Source organism: Ursus americanus, chromosome 23, assembly GCF_024610735.1.
Source record: "Ursus americanus isolate L20-20 chromosome 23, mUrsAme1.1.p, whole genome shotgun sequence".
Lineage (NCBI taxonomy): Eukaryota > Metazoa > Chordata > Mammalia > Carnivora > Ursidae > Ursus > Ursus americanus.
Genome location: NC_142149.1, coordinates 44,673,736 through 44,688,682, shown reverse-complemented (window position 1 = coordinate 44,688,682; position 14,947 = coordinate 44,673,736). Strand labels below are relative to the sequence as shown.

The following is a 14,947-nucleotide window of genomic DNA, read 5'->3' as shown; positions in this document are numbered from 1 at the left end:
CGAAAGAGCAAAGGGCACATGGGCAAACAGTGACGTGTCCAGGAGGGGACACCCAAGAAGATCAGGGGCTTGTCAGTGTGCATGGGTAGGAACAGCTCAAATCAAGACTGCTGAGCCTACAGCAGGGACGGGCCTGGGAGGTGACGACTGCTGCCCCAGGCCACTCTGCAGGTCTCTGCTGTTCTGGAAACAGACCCGAGGGCAGTGGCCACAGTGAGGAGCATTAGTTAACACACAGGGAGCACTCCCACAGGCCCTGCACCTTTTAGTGTTCCCCTAATTTTGGGAAAAGATCTGGTTTCCCTCGCTGACTGGATGCTCGTTAGAGGCAGAGGTCAGGTCTGAGCTTCTCCGACCCGCAACGTCCCCGGGCCCAGCACGGGGACAGACACACGGGCAGCACGCAGAAAGACAAGTAGCCACATCGACTGCTGACTTATGATCACCGGGCTCTCTGCGAAGAGCTCGAGATGTATTCTCACCACCAGCCCACGGTGTGGATATCCGCCACCCCATTTCACAGCTAAGGCTCAGAGAAGCTAAGTGACCTCACCAGGGGCCCCCAGCTAACAGGAGGTAGAACAGAGGGCTGACACATGCAAACATACACAGACGGAGATGTGAGTTGCTCGTGTGAAAGTGCCATCCCCACCATATTCCTCAGTGGCAGAGCCACCGTCTCGTCTGATTTCCCCTCTTCCTCCATGGAACTAGGGAGTAAATCATGATCAGTCTACGGTGGTCGCCAAACCTCTCCCCTGGCCAGTGGGGCCTGAGGGGATGCCTGCTGGGAGCTGTGGGGAAAGGTCTCCTCAAGGACTGCCAAAGGAGAGGCGACCTTCTGCACCCAGACTGCAGTAGCCACCCTGGCACGTGAGCGCTTGAGCCCGCGGGACGAAGGCGACAAGAGGGGACGGCAGAGGGGAGAGGGGAAAGAATCTGGATGCCGAGGACCACACTGAGCCACGAGTACCCGGAGCCTCCTTGTTAAGTGGGCTCGTGGATTTTCCTTACTGTGGGAGCCGGCTGAGGTTCTCAGAAACGTAGCTTCAGAAAACAGATGCAAAAGGACAAAGGTATGGGTGCAGGAAGCCAGTTCAGGAAGGAGGGCCATTGGCAAACATGGCCGCCCGGAGACTCGCTACTTTTGGAAATGAGGCATGGAGCCCACCAGCCTCCTACCCCTGCTGTCATCTAGCCTCCCCTGTGTGAGTCACAGACACCGCTTGAGGGACATCGGCTCTCTCCCTTTCTAAACCACAGAAGAGAATCGCTAGCAAAAGTTTCCAGCCAGTACATTCTATTCATTCCATCACCCACAGACAACATTAAGTCACACACCCTTCAGAAAACTGAGAGCAGGAACGGTCACCACACTGAGGCGTCCCTGGATAAACAGCAAGGATCCTTAAGTGAGTCCAGGGCTCCGTAAATCTCAGCGTCACGACATTCTGCCGTGCCCTCGTGGGTGCCAACACCACCAACAGTGACGTGTCAGTTAGTCGTGTATGTTCTGATGCATTCCTCACGGTCTTTCCAAGAAAGACTTGATGCGGTGTGACAGGCTCTGGTCTACTGAGCTTCATACACCCGAACTTGCCGAATCCCTACACGCCGAGATGCAGCCAGGACAGGCACTGATAGAAAAGGTCCCAAAAGGCAAACAGATGATCGCCCAAGGTCACACTGCAGGTCGGAGGTGGGGCTAGGACCCAAACCCAGGCCCCTGGGCTCCAGACGGAAGGGTCCCTGGTATCCCAAAAACGGGTCCAGATTGAACCCAGAATTAAACTGGTTGATGGAGTAAGGATAATTAGAAATCAAGGGCTCCCAGCCTCTCCTCAAAAAAAGTCTCCAAGGCTGATGTCAGGGAAGATATTTTCTCCTCACATGCCCTTGGTGCTGCTGTCTGAGTCAGCAAGAGAAGTCTGAGGAGACAATGGGCTGGCAGGGAACTCCGGGGACGTGCAGGGTGGCCATCTGCTGCTTGAAGCTAACAGAAAGAGGGCTGAATCCTGGTCTTCCCAACACCGTGTACGAACCTCTCTGGCACACGGCCTCATTGTCTATACAACATGGCGGTGGTGCTGCATGAGGATGCCAGGGGACCGTGCGTGCCAAACAGCTGGTGTAAAACCCACTCGCCGGGGGCCCGCTCTCCTCCCCCGCTCTGAGGGATGGAGCTGAAGGATGCCATGGTTGCCTCAGAACCTTAACATAAACCCTGACTGGGACAAAAGCACCCAGGGTTATGGTCTAAAGTATTTTACATTTCAATCTGACGTTGAGTTGGAAACACTAGCCTTCTCAAACTGGGCAGAAGAGTCAGGGAAAGGGTGAAGAAGAGAAAGGACAGGCTCCTCTCTGCTTGCATCTTCCCAGGGACGGGCTGCTCCCTGTGTGCAAAACTGCCTGTTCCTGTGCTGGATTGCCTGACCTCGGGGAAGGTGTTCTGTGAACCGAGCTGAAGTATGACCGGTTCCAGACCTTGGAGTCTCAGGCCAGTCTACTCCGTATTTCACCCAACTGTCCTGAGTCCGCTGTCCTCTCGGCTAACCACCTCTGGTTCCAGTGTCCCTCCTCAGCCCTGACGGTTCCCCAGCCCTCAGCTCACCCCGGGGCTTACCTTTGTACAGGCTCTCCTTCGGAGGAGGAGGGGCAAGAAAAAAGAGATGGTGTCACTTTCTCTTTATCAGCTTATGTCACTTCATGTCAGCAGGGGTTTGAGCTACCAGTTAGCATTACGCAGGGAACAAGTCCCTTCTGGGCCAACCACAAGCCTTGCTTCCTATGGGTTTGTGCTTCCTTATGCTTCCAAATGGGTTTTGGGAGTTGTTTCAATTCCACAAACTTAAGGGAACCAAAGCACAGACATGAGCACGGGGGGGGGGGGGGGGCTATCTGTACCAGGCAAGCAACAGAGGGAGGGGTGCTTGGGGAGGAAATGCCAGCCGCTTGCCTCCTGACATCAGTCCTAATCAGGAAGGACCCCGAGGGTTGGAGCAGGGTCTTCTGTACCCCCCTCCAGGGCAAATAAAGGATGGAGGTGGACAGGAGAGGGAAATATCCGTCCACATCTCCACAGACCAGAGCTCCAATCTGTGAGCTACCCAGGCTGCCCCTGCTTGCAGGTACTTTGCCTCGGACACTGCAGCCTGGTGCTCCTCTCCTGCCGCTGGGGTCAGAGCACGCCAGCGCATTAACTGCCACCACCCCCCAAAGTTCTGGGAGAAATGCACCTGCAGTGGTCTCTGCTTGCCATGGTCCCCATTCGGCCACTGGGCGTTTTCCTCCCTGGTCCTCCACTCCCCCTTCTGCGTGATGATGTTAACAGAGGGTCGGGCTAGCTCCGTTTCTCGGAATGTGGCTCACACGTGCTTTGCGTATAGATCACACAGCTACATCACAGAGCATTACTTTTTCTTTTCATTACAGACCAATAAAAATTTCATCAACAGCTGGCGGTGGTGGAGAATGGCATTTTGAGAACAATGGTCTAGAGATCAATACTTTTCAAAGGTGAATAATGTTCAGCGCTTTTATAAAGAAAAATATTCCTGCAAGACCAAGAATACATCCACAGACACCCCCCCCCCACAACAGTGGTCCCGTGGACAGCATTTGCAAGATACCTACTTATTCCACAGAAATGTCTTTTAATTGAGTTTCACTGCAAAAGTTTAGCCTCTATAATTGGAAATATGTATATTTTTAGATTTATCATCTAAGTGAAAATGCAAAATTTTTAAGTGTTGGTAGAACTGGCAGATTCCTGAGACTATCTCTAAGCACTCAATTTGAGAAGCAGGTTTGGACATCCATAAACCAACTGTTCCATTTCTCATGGAAGAAAAGCTTAAATTACAGCCAGTGGAATCGAGGTAAGAAGGGAGAACTATCCAGGCAGCACAATCTAGGACAGCGATGGGCCTGCTTCCTGGGAGAGGGAGGAATCATCCCAAGAGTCCAGGGGATGCATGGTTGAGACTGCTTTTAGCCTGGGAATTCTCAACTGTTTCCACATGAGATGAGATCTTTGACCAGAAGGAGAAAGAACACAACACTTTTCTTTCTGGAATCATTTCACGCACTTCTTTCAAGAGGGATCCCACGGAGGTGCGGGTGAGGAACTCCATGAGGAATGCCAATAATTCTGACACCACGGCAGCACCCTGGGAGCGCAGGAAGAATTACCAAAATGAGAGATGGTTTCCTGAGCTAAACCAGACTGTAGGCCTGGCCACAGGCAGAGCCTGGGCATCAGAAACCCCCGGGGCCCCTGGGCTCCGTGCTGCCATGCCTGGCTTGCCCCCAGTTTCGGCCGCCACAGCCTGGGAGACGAGACGGTAATGGTAGAAGGGACAGGGCAAAAGAGCCCGTGTTCCCGACTCGGGGAAGCTCATCCTCATGACCAGAGCTCTGAAGGCTTACTCTGTGTGACCGCGCATGCCAGCCCCTCCCTCACCCCCCAAACGCTACCTCAGGGACAGGCGTGGAAGCAGAAGGCACAAGCAGACCTGTCTTCAGCCCACAGGTGGAAGGATTAAGGGCTGAAAAGGAAAAGGCCCTGGACTATTGGATCAAAGACGAGTAACGATAAATCTTGAAGCCTCTCCTCTCTTAGAAACCCCTCAGTCAGAGCCACTGGAGTCCAGGCAGATCTGCAGCTTCTCCTCCAGAGGCAGGGGGACCGGACAAAAGGCTTCAGGCACCCCTCCTTTAAGACCCAGAGCTTGAGTGTAACTGCTGGGCCGTTTTCTGCATGCACCGTGGGCAGTGTCCATAGCCCACAAGCTTTTCCAGGTTACAAAGACACTTGAAACTTGAAAAAGACAATGGTGAACTTCCAAATACAGAAAGAAACTTGCAAAACTGAAAGTCACACACGCTTCTTTAAAATCTGCAAACTATCGCGTTATGTGAGCTGGTCCCCTGCAGCTGGAGCCATAGGTCAACTACAGTTACTGTGCCATGTGGGCGCATCGTGATATGCTTGCTATGGGGGCAGGGCTGTAGCCGACACAGGGGCTCCTGTTTACTGGGCCTCACCCCCACCCCACCCCCCAGGTCACTGGGCTAGCCCACCTGCCTCCCTCTTTCCTCCCCTGCCCCTCCTCTCCCTCACGCCCCTTTCCTCTTGATCTCCACTTTCTCCTATTTCGCCCTGGCTGCCGCTGTCCATGAGGCCTGAAACAGATGCCCCGGGAATGATCCACCAGCCTGGACAAGCTGCTCAGCTCCTACCCTCCTACCCCCACCCCCTTGAGGCATCTCAGCAGCTGCCCCAACGAGGGCCAGCAGAGCCGTGCCCTGCTCTCTGCGGGCCAGCCGGGCAGCCAGGAACAGACCCCAGGCTTGCCCAGGCAGGGCGAGAGCAGGTGGAATCTTACTGGAGCCGGCAGGATCACGGGGAACAGAGGCTCTGCAATCCACACACGCAGATTCAAATCACTTTGTCTCTCTGAGCCTTCATTTCCTCACATGTAAGATGACAGGCATAACTCATAAAATTGGGAATAAATTCTGATCCCCATCAGAGCAGCCTTTCTCACAGGGCACAGAGGGCGCCATGAGGCCTTACGTGGGACGGTGCATGTCGAGTGTCCACCCGACCCGACAACACGACACTCTCACTGACCACCTGCTGTATTCCAGGCAACGCGCACTTTCCCAGGCACCAGGTATCACTTCGGTGAACACCTCCGGCCACTCCAGAGGTCCGATTTATCATCCCCGTGTTGTTGAGGAGAACACCGTAGCTCAGAGACGTTAAAGCCCACGGCCTGGATCACACTGAGCTGGGATTCTAACACAGGCAGGGCTAGCCCTGGCCCCACACGTGCTGTCCCTTCACCAATCATTCTGCAACAGGCAGTCCGGCAGAACGCTAACCGAAGACAAGAAAACGAGCTCATTTCTCTACCTCCAAGTAGGTGTAAGGTTTTGAGTCGTCCTGCCACCTCCCTCGGCCTATCCCCTCATGTGCGAGTGAGAATGACGAGATCTGCCATGCTGACTGCACGGGGGAACAGCCAGGGTCGAGCTGGATGCTGGGCATCAGCGCTGCGTGGACCACAGAGCACTCAGGAAGCACGTGACGATATAGCTCCTGTACCTCACGCCGGCTCAGGGCTGTCCGAGCTACTTGAATACTTCCAGGAACAGGGTGCTCACGGCCTCCTTTTGCAGCTCGTTATGGTTAGAAAGTTCTTCCTTTTGCAAAGTCCACAGGGAGTTACTTGCCTGTACCTCCATCCCACTGGCCCTGGCCAGGTCCTCCAATGCCCTGCCAGTTGGAAAAACTGACTGCAGTACCACACCCTGGCTGCTAAAGACCCCAGGGGCTGTGTCCTGACGCAGAAGGAGGCATTGAAGGCAATAATTTTCTTGGTTTGTACTGGCTCCTCTCCTGCCGTCAACTCTCTCCCTGTCCCTGCTTCTCAGACTCCTGGGCCAGGAGGAGATGATCGGCATCAAGGAAGGGTGTAGAAGACGCCAAGACACTGTTGGCTGCTCTGACCGCTCACACTTCCTGATGCCCCCGCTCTCTGCCAACACTGCGATGCTGACACTCGGGCTCTGGGGTCAGGACCCCATGGACCTTGGACTTCTTCCCTTATACGTTCCCCCATCGCCCCCCACCATGCACCATGCCAGCCACTCTCGTGCCCTTACCTTGAAAGACTCCAGGAATCCCCCATGGCCCCCATTCTCAAACTTGTCCTCTTCCGGGCCCAGTCCCAGCATAGCCTGCGTGTGGGTGTGAAGCTCATCATGGAGGTTGTCCAGCAGGGCGGCCCTCGTCCGGTCCTAAAAGAAAAGAGGGTGGGGATTATGGAGCTGGCACAGAGGACAGAGGTGTGCCCTCTCCCTGGGGGCTCCCGACACCTAGCCACCAGCACCCCAGTGCCAGTGTGGACCTGCGGCCTGGCCGGCTCCATGCTCACAAATACCGCAGTGGCCACTACAGCTCTGTAGCCGGCCTCTGCTCTCTTCCCCTGCTCCTTCTTCTTGGGCCATCCCACGGCTCTACCCTGCTGACTCCCAGCTCAGAGCTCTGCCTCGAGCTCCACAGCCAGGTCCCCGGCTGCCCCCACTGCTCTTCTCCATCCGGACGCTGGGCCAGGGCCACGCCTACGACCTCCAGGGGCCCCATTCACACACACCTGCAGCAGCCCACAGCAGCCCTGCAGGCACCTCCAGAGCAGATCCTCACAGACCTCATCTCCCAAAGGCCCCCAAATCAGTGAAGAGCCCAGGCCAAAGGCCCAAGAGCCACCCCACAATTCCACTTTGCCCCACGCTATACACAGGAGTCCATAAACTCTTCCCAACCCTGACCCCAAACCATTTCTTCCTGTGGCCGGTGTAAGCAAGCTGTCCTCATCTGTCCTGGACTCCTGTAAGAGCTTCCAGCCTGCCGCCCTTGCTGCCCTCCTCCCTAGCGCCCTGCCCTCATCACCACCAGAGTAGTATAACATACAAAGCAAACCATCACTCTCCTAAGTACTTCATTAGCCCCTCATCACCTCCGGAGTTCAAAGCCCTTCCTGACCTGACCCAAACAACACCCCCAGCTGAGTCTCTACCCCCACATGAGTCCTTCTCTCAGGCCCCTCAAACCCTCTGGGGCACCCTCAAAAGTCATGCTCTGATCTGCCTGGCCTTTGCTTATGCTGTTTCCCATGCCCGGAATAACTCTCCCCAATCTTTCCTCCTGGCAAAAGGCTCGTCAGATATCCAGATTCAGCAGCTCAAGGGCCACCTCCTCCAAGAAGCCCTCTCTGAACACATCCCAGTTCTTCACAGGCAGAAGCAGTCACAGCCCCTGTGCTGGCCCCCATCATGGCTGAGTGCCATAACCCTTCTCTTAAGCAATGGCCCCTTCCCACCAGCCTAAACACAGAAAGGCAGAAACTGTGCCTCACTTACCCCTGTATCACAGGGAACAGAACAGAGCCTGGCACATAGCAGGTGCTCAATAAATGACTGGTGAATGGTTGGCTAGACCTAGAGTTTGGGTGGAGTTTCCACAAGAAGAAAGAGCTCCTATATCCACACAGGGCTGAAGGCTTAGAGGGAAGGGCAAAGACGGTTCTCCTCACCTTGAGCAGCCCCCAAGAACAGACCCCCAGGAGAGGCTGGCTAACAAGCAGCCAGGAAGGCAGGAGGAAGACTTCCAGAAACAGCGCTCTCACCTCCAGCTTCGCAAACTTGTCTGACTTGCAGCAAGCGTTCTCTGCGTTGGCGAGCTTGGTGAGCAGAAACTCCCTGAACTCCGGGCCCTGGAACAGACAAGCAGCTCTGGGACCTCCTTTCAGCCACAATCAACAGGTACGCAGAATGCGGGTTCTGGGGAGAGCCCCTAAAGTGTCCCCTCCTGACATGTGGTCATTTTCTAGCCCAGACCAGGACCACCTGCTAAGATGCCAACTGGTAGAAACCAGTTGTCCTGGTCCCGGGAAATCAACATCCCCCACACCGTTTCCACGACTGGAGGCGATTCTTGTCTGAGGCTTCTCGGACTGAGGCGTAAGTATTAAAATCCTTCTCGCAGAAAGGCAACCCCAGAGTCAAATGCCCTGATAAGAGGAGCTGTACTAGGCCAGACTGGTGGCACAAGGAGAGGTGGGAGAGACCCCAAGTGAGGAGATTCTCCCAAGCCTGCCAAAAGTGCCTCTGGCTGATTGAGCCCCACTCCAGCCAGTGCCGCTCAGAGACTGAAACCTGGAGTCTTGGATAAGAGAAGAGTGGAGAGGGGAAGTTCTTACCTTCTGGAAAACAGGAGGGCTAGGCAGAGGTGGGCCAAAGGCGGGCACATCTTCCCGTGCAGTGACTGAGACCTGAAACAGAGTCTTGGTGTGGGCCAGGAGGGAAGAGATCCAAGCTGAGGATGAAAATGCGCCCCGAGTCCTGGCCCCAGGGACGCCCACTGCTCATGGCACATCTCCTCCCCTCCCCAGAACTCGAGCACAACGCTCCCGTGACCCATCAGCAGCAGGGCCAAGTGGCTGTTGCTAGAAGTGGGGCCAGACTGCACAAAGCCATCCGCATGCTCTCATCTGCATTCCTGGAGGCCGGCAACAAGTTTGGCAAGATGACTGGACAGGACTGAGGAGTCGCCTGAGACCCGACTTCTGTGCAGCACAAGTGCCCAGGAGGCCCTATCTTGTTACCTCGTCTGCCTGGGTAGTAATCCCATGGAGAAGGCAAAGTGAGAACTGTTGACCCTGTTTTACTGATGAGGAAACAGATGCCCAGAGACTGGAGCCATCTCCCCACAAGCACACAGCCGCTCAGCCACAGAGATGCCCAGAAAAGCCAGACCTCCCGACCCTGCTGTGGGATTCATTTCCCACAACGCTGACTCCCGAGCCTGGCCATACATCAGAAGCACTTCAAGTGTTTACAGAATAAATACCGATGGCATGGGCTCCACCCAAACCTACTGAGTCACAAGCTCTGGGGTGGAGCCAGGAATCTGCAACTGCTACATGCTCCTCGGAGCTTCTGGGCGGTTGGTGGGCTAGTGTTCGGGAGCCCCAGCCCCACGCACAGGGGCAGACGGCCTAGGTGAGGACTGAACAGCGTGCTGGGGCCCGCGCTGGGAACTGTGGGTGGGGGGACATCCGGGTGCTCGGCACAGGGTGCCCCGGGCTCTGGGTGTGGTGCACACTTCTGGCCAGCCTGGGCGGGCATGAACTATGGGAGGGAGAGCACCCAGGGGCTCTGCGTGGGGGGCTCCCAGGCTCAGGACAGGCCCTGCACGTCCCGCTGCTCTCCCTGTGTGAGGTGCCCTAGCTTCACCTGTTCTCGGCCCACGAGGCCACAGGCCTCTCTGGAGACTCTGCCCTCTCCCTCTCCCAGATGGCCACTGACGTGAGCCTGGCCCTGGCGCGCCGCCAGCCTCCCTGGCCTGTGAAGTAGGGCAGATGCAGACAGTCTGCCAGACCGGGCAAGCAGGCAGCTCGGAGCCAGGCCAAGGGAAGGCCCTGCCAGGGTCTGGAAGGAAACAGTGGGAGAGAGCTGGTCAGTACGCCTTTCTCTCCCCAAGCTCAAGGCTGTCTGCCTGCCCGGAATTAGGAAATGATGTCTGTTCAGCGGACATGATTTCTGGCTGGTTCCAGCTGCCAAACACAGTCCCCCACCACCACCCACTACACACAGGAATCTGGGCAGCGGTGGTGGGAAGGCACCTGGGAGGAGGCCAGAGGTCAGGCCTCTGTCCTCCTGCCACCCCACTCCCCCCGCCACCCCACACCGGCTTGCACTAGAGTGGTCTGCTGACCAGGTAAGGAGCTTCAGACGTGCCCTTCAAAAGGCCAGGTCTCCCAGCCAGACAAGCCCACTACAGCAGCCGTGTCAGAAAAGCAGAGGACAGGATCCTTCCTGGTGACAGTCCCGCATCTTCTATCCCCACAGCGTTCCCTCTCCTGACCCCTTTCCAACACAGTGCCTGCCTCTTTGCTGTTCCCTCCTGTTGAGGACAGGTAGGTTGCTGGGCCAAAAGCAGAAGCTGCCAGAACACAGCTCCATCTTCCGTTTTCTAAAGTCAGTGCGTGCCTCCCAGCAGGGGGCAGGGCAGGGCTGAGGAGAGAGACTGGAGAGCAGAAAGAGCCTTGGGGCCTGAGGACGAGGATACACCAGGGAGGTGGGGGGCCTCCAAGGGCTCCAAACCTGAGATGCCACGGCCAAGTGAGGCCTGGCAGCCTTCGAGAACTGTGCCGGGGTGTTCAAGCACCAGATCAGCAGTGAGGGGAAGGGGCGTACCCAGACAGGACCCCTCCCCAGTCGTGTGCTTCACATAGGGCTCCCGAGACCTCTGCAGGACCTTCAGGATCAGGGCCAGGGTGACCTCAGACAGCAAGAGGAGAGAGTGTGAGTGACGTCTCAGCTGGAGCTCCCCAGGAACAAAATTCACGTCTGAGAAATAATGCGATGTGTCCTTTTATGTATCCCTGAGTCTGGGGGCCCCGTCCCCACCTGCTCCGACAGCGCAGGGATACAGACCACAGGCAGGCCAGGACGGGGACTTCGGCTCCACCACTTCCGGGCTCTGTGGCCTCAGGCCTTAAGTAACTTAAGCTCTCAGCCTCAACTTCCTTCCTGTAAAATAGGGCTAACGAGAGACCCTGCCTGACCAGGGGCTTGGGAAGATTCAGGAAGACTGTGTTTTCAAGGGCCCAGCATGGTGCCTGGTACAGAGCAAGTACCCAGGGAGGGGTAACCTGCTACCTGGCACTTTTGGTTTGTTTTTACTTTCCCTGCTGACCTGCACCTAATAAAGGATACCTGAAATACTTCAGAGTTCCCCTAAGCCACTTCCTTTTTTTTTTTTTTTTTTTTAAAGATTTTATTTATTCGACAGAGATAGAGACAGGCAGCGAGAGAGGGAACACAAGCAGGGGGAGTGGGAGAGGAAGAAGCAGGCTCATAGCGGAGGAGCCTGATGTGGGGCTCGATCCCATAACGCCGGGATCACGCCCTGAGCCGAAGGCAAACGCTTAACCACTATGCCACCCAGGCGCCCCCCTAAGCCACTTCCTAATCCCTCTCTCTCTCAAACACACACACACACATGCACGCACGCGGGTGCACACACACCTCCCTTCCTCAGCACCCCCACCCCAGCCCCACTTCCCACTTCCCTTCCTGCAGTATGGCAGGGCTGGAAGGAACTCAGAGACTGTAGTTCAACTTCCTCATTTCACACAAATGGAAGCTGAGGTCCAGAGAGGGAAGGAACTGACCCAAGGTCGCACAGCAGTCAGAGGCAGGGCCAGGACCAGAACGCCCCGCTCCTGAGCCTCTCGGTCTGGGGGCCCTTCCTGCACATTCCTACCCATGTCCTTCCCTCCCTTTCCTCTTCTTTCCTGTTTAGCCTCCTCAGTAGATGGCTCCCTGAGGGTATCTCAGCCTCCTTTGCCATAGCCCCTAAGTCTGCAGAGGTCAGCGAAGGTCCCATTCCACCCTGGACTCTCTGAGGAATCTGACAAGGTCCTCCCCAGTCTTCTCATCACCTGGAGTGCTGCTGGGAGTGTGAATGGACAGAGCTTTGGGGAATCCCTTGGAAGACTGGCCTCCCTCCCTGCGCTCTGCAACCCCAGCCCCCCACTCACAGGTCTTGCCTCTCCGGCCCGGATGTTTGCCCAGCAGGTGGACCACACAGTCCTGCAGCCTGGGACAGTTCAGTTCTTCCTGTGGGTCCTGCTTCTCTGCGATCGCCACCCTCTCTGAGGACAGTGCTTTTCCCTGGACCATGGGCTGTGGCTGGGAAGACCTGGTAAGGACTTCCAGCATCAAAGCTGGAGGTGAGGTGATGCTGGTTTTGGACTGCTGTATTTTCCCACTCTACTAAGCTCTTGGGAAAGTGAAGAAGCCAGTTAGCTGCATTCCATTTCCTAACGGGAGTTAAAAACAAATACTATGCGTCCACGAAAGGCCCCACTCCACCACCAGAGGCCCGGCAGACAAGGCACACATTCGCACACGACTGCCTGGCAGGGGCTGGGAGCCCTCCCACCACACAGCTTTACCTCCAGGACCCTCCTCAGGGGCTCTCTGCCTCTACCGGCTGTGAAAAGAGCCAGCTGGCTGTTTGAGTGGCCCACCTATTTGAGTGAACTCCACCTCAATGGCCCTCTCTCCCTCCCGGGGGCTGGTTCTGCATGTCGCTTCCACATGCCCCACCCCTAGCTAGGCACACAGGAGGCACCGACTGAATACACTTGCTTCCATCAACAAATCAAGCAGCTGTTTGAAGGGAATGCCCATTCTGGTCTAGGATGGTGATCCCTCAAGGAAATGCCCAAACCATAGCTTTGCGGACTTTTCGGCTGAAACTGTTCAGTGACGGAAGAGTAGGAACGTGAACACGGGGTATGAAAGAATCTGCCTTCCTCGTAGGAGAGTGCGGGGTCTTGTTTGTAGTCTCATAATTAGTTTTCAAGTGGATGTGAATTATGCACTTAAACTATGTGGGTTTCTACTGATGTAACAATTACATGACATCATCTTCTTTTCCAAAAATCTTCAAGCAAAGTTGATACTTCGAGAAAATGGCCATGAAGCACTCGGGATTCGTGAGCCCCTGGAACAGCACTGGCCCAAGTTATGACATAGTTATTACATTTTCAGGTCTCCCAATTTCCCCTTAGCAATGAAACGTTCATTTCCCTGTTAGAACAGTGGTTCCTAACACTGTGGGGACCAGGGAGCCCTGTGAGAATTTGAGCTTTGGTCTCCCTCCCCCTAAAACGTAGAGCAGCTCATAAACTCAACATTTGGTGCGTAAACAACACGTTGCATATATCCACAGGGGTTCAAAGACTAACGTCCACATGAAAGACCCTGCTCAGTCTATCTCCCTTGGATCCCACAGCCCCAACACCACTGAGACAGAGAGAAACTGTTGCCAAGAGGTCAGAACTGCTGCTCATGGAGAAGAGAAGGGCAGAGCTCGTGGGACAGCCCCCAGGAACGGGCAAGATGAGGGCTGCTGGGGCTTACCTGCGGTAGGGAGGACACTAAGCCATTCTGGAAAACCACTTACTGATCAAGGGCTTGCAACCCCACCTCCCTGGGAGTCTTCAAATTAAGATCGATCATTTCTTCCAGAACAGCTAAACCAGAAGGACCCACCCCATGTCCAGGGTCTACCAGGCCCCCTGCTCTCCACCATTCTCACCATAAACATTTCTCCGTTTACTTTCTTTCCCTTTGTTAGCACCCTTCTTCCTCTCATTTTCCTGACAGTTCCCCCACCCCCAACCTTCTCTTTTTTTCCTCTTCTCTGGCTCTGCCTTAGTCCAGCCAATGGCATCACCAGATTCCAAACAGAGGCACCAGGGGCTTTTCAACCACTGAGTAAGATGCTGTTGAACCCAGAGGCAGCCAGATGGATGAGATGACCTCAGAAGGTGCCTTCCACCAAGCGTCCAGCCCCCATATCCCAGAAACCTGGGGTTTCTAGAAAATCAATCACACCAGTGCTAGGAGTACTATTCTGGAGAATGGCCTGAGGAGCCGTGGAGAACTAGTGGTCCTTGACACTACTAAATCCCGAAGGTGTGGTGAAGTGCTTGGGCCCCCCAACTCCTCCAACGAGCCATTCTCCTCACCTTGTAGGATGGGGTCTCCGTGCCTGGGTTCTCGGCCTGTACAACGACGTAGGCGTGTAAGAAGTTGGAGGCAATCATATCTGGGACAAACGGTGTGTTTTCTTCTTGGAAGATGATGGCCACAATGTCATTCCCAATATGTCTCTTTCTCTGGAGCTAAACAAAAAGTGGTCCATTGTTATAAGCCAGCTAGGAACATCCTGAAAACAGACTAGATCTATATAGGTAATTCCTCATTATTCTATCTTTATACAGAAACGCTGGAACTCTGAGACAGAGCTCTCCAGGGGAGCTTCCCCGCCCCAGTCTTCAGAAGCCACCAAAAAGAAAAAAAGCGGGGAAGACGCTTACGACGTTTGGTAGAGGCTCGCGAGCACGTTACTGACCTGTGCAACACGCAGAGCCCTGACGCAGGACTCAGGGAGAAGAGTTAAAGGGTGAGGAATGGGTTTTGCCCTGGCAAAGCCTGTAATGGATCTGGAAGAGACACAAGTGTTCTCACTCTGAGAACAGTAACGAAGGCACGAGCCAGCACGAGCTGCAGCAGCTGCCACACACAAAGCGTCTGCCACTCTGGGGGCAGAGAGGAGGGCAAAATCAGAGGCCTGCTGCTAACCTGAGAAGGCTTCCTGGAAGAGGAGACTGGCGGGGGGGGGGAGCAGTGCTTGATGGAAATGTGGATGAGCAGGGATGAGTGGGCAGGTCACTCCATACCAGAGGGAAGAAGAGCCACACTTAGAGAAAGAGGGCAACCCAGGGGCGCCTGTGTGGCGCAGTCGTTAAGCGTCTGCCTTCGGCTCAGGCCGTGACCCCAGGCTCCTGGGATC

The 14,947-nt window shown here is 55.3% G+C and overlaps 1 protein-coding gene across 1 annotated transcript in view; it reads right to left on the bottom strand.

Moving 5' to 3' along the window:
• RAP1GAP2 (RAP1 GTPase activating protein 2) overlaps positions 1-14,947 on the bottom strand; it is a 178,737-nt gene that overhangs the window by 13,989 nt on the left and 149,801 nt on the right. The window contains 4 exon segments of the mRNA XM_045773724.2: positions 6,676-6,810; positions 8,199-8,285; positions 8,772-8,843; positions 14,121-14,276. Of these exon segments, the coding sequence (XP_045629680.2) occupies positions 6,676-6,810; positions 8,199-8,285; positions 8,772-8,843; positions 14,121-14,276 (450 nt within the window).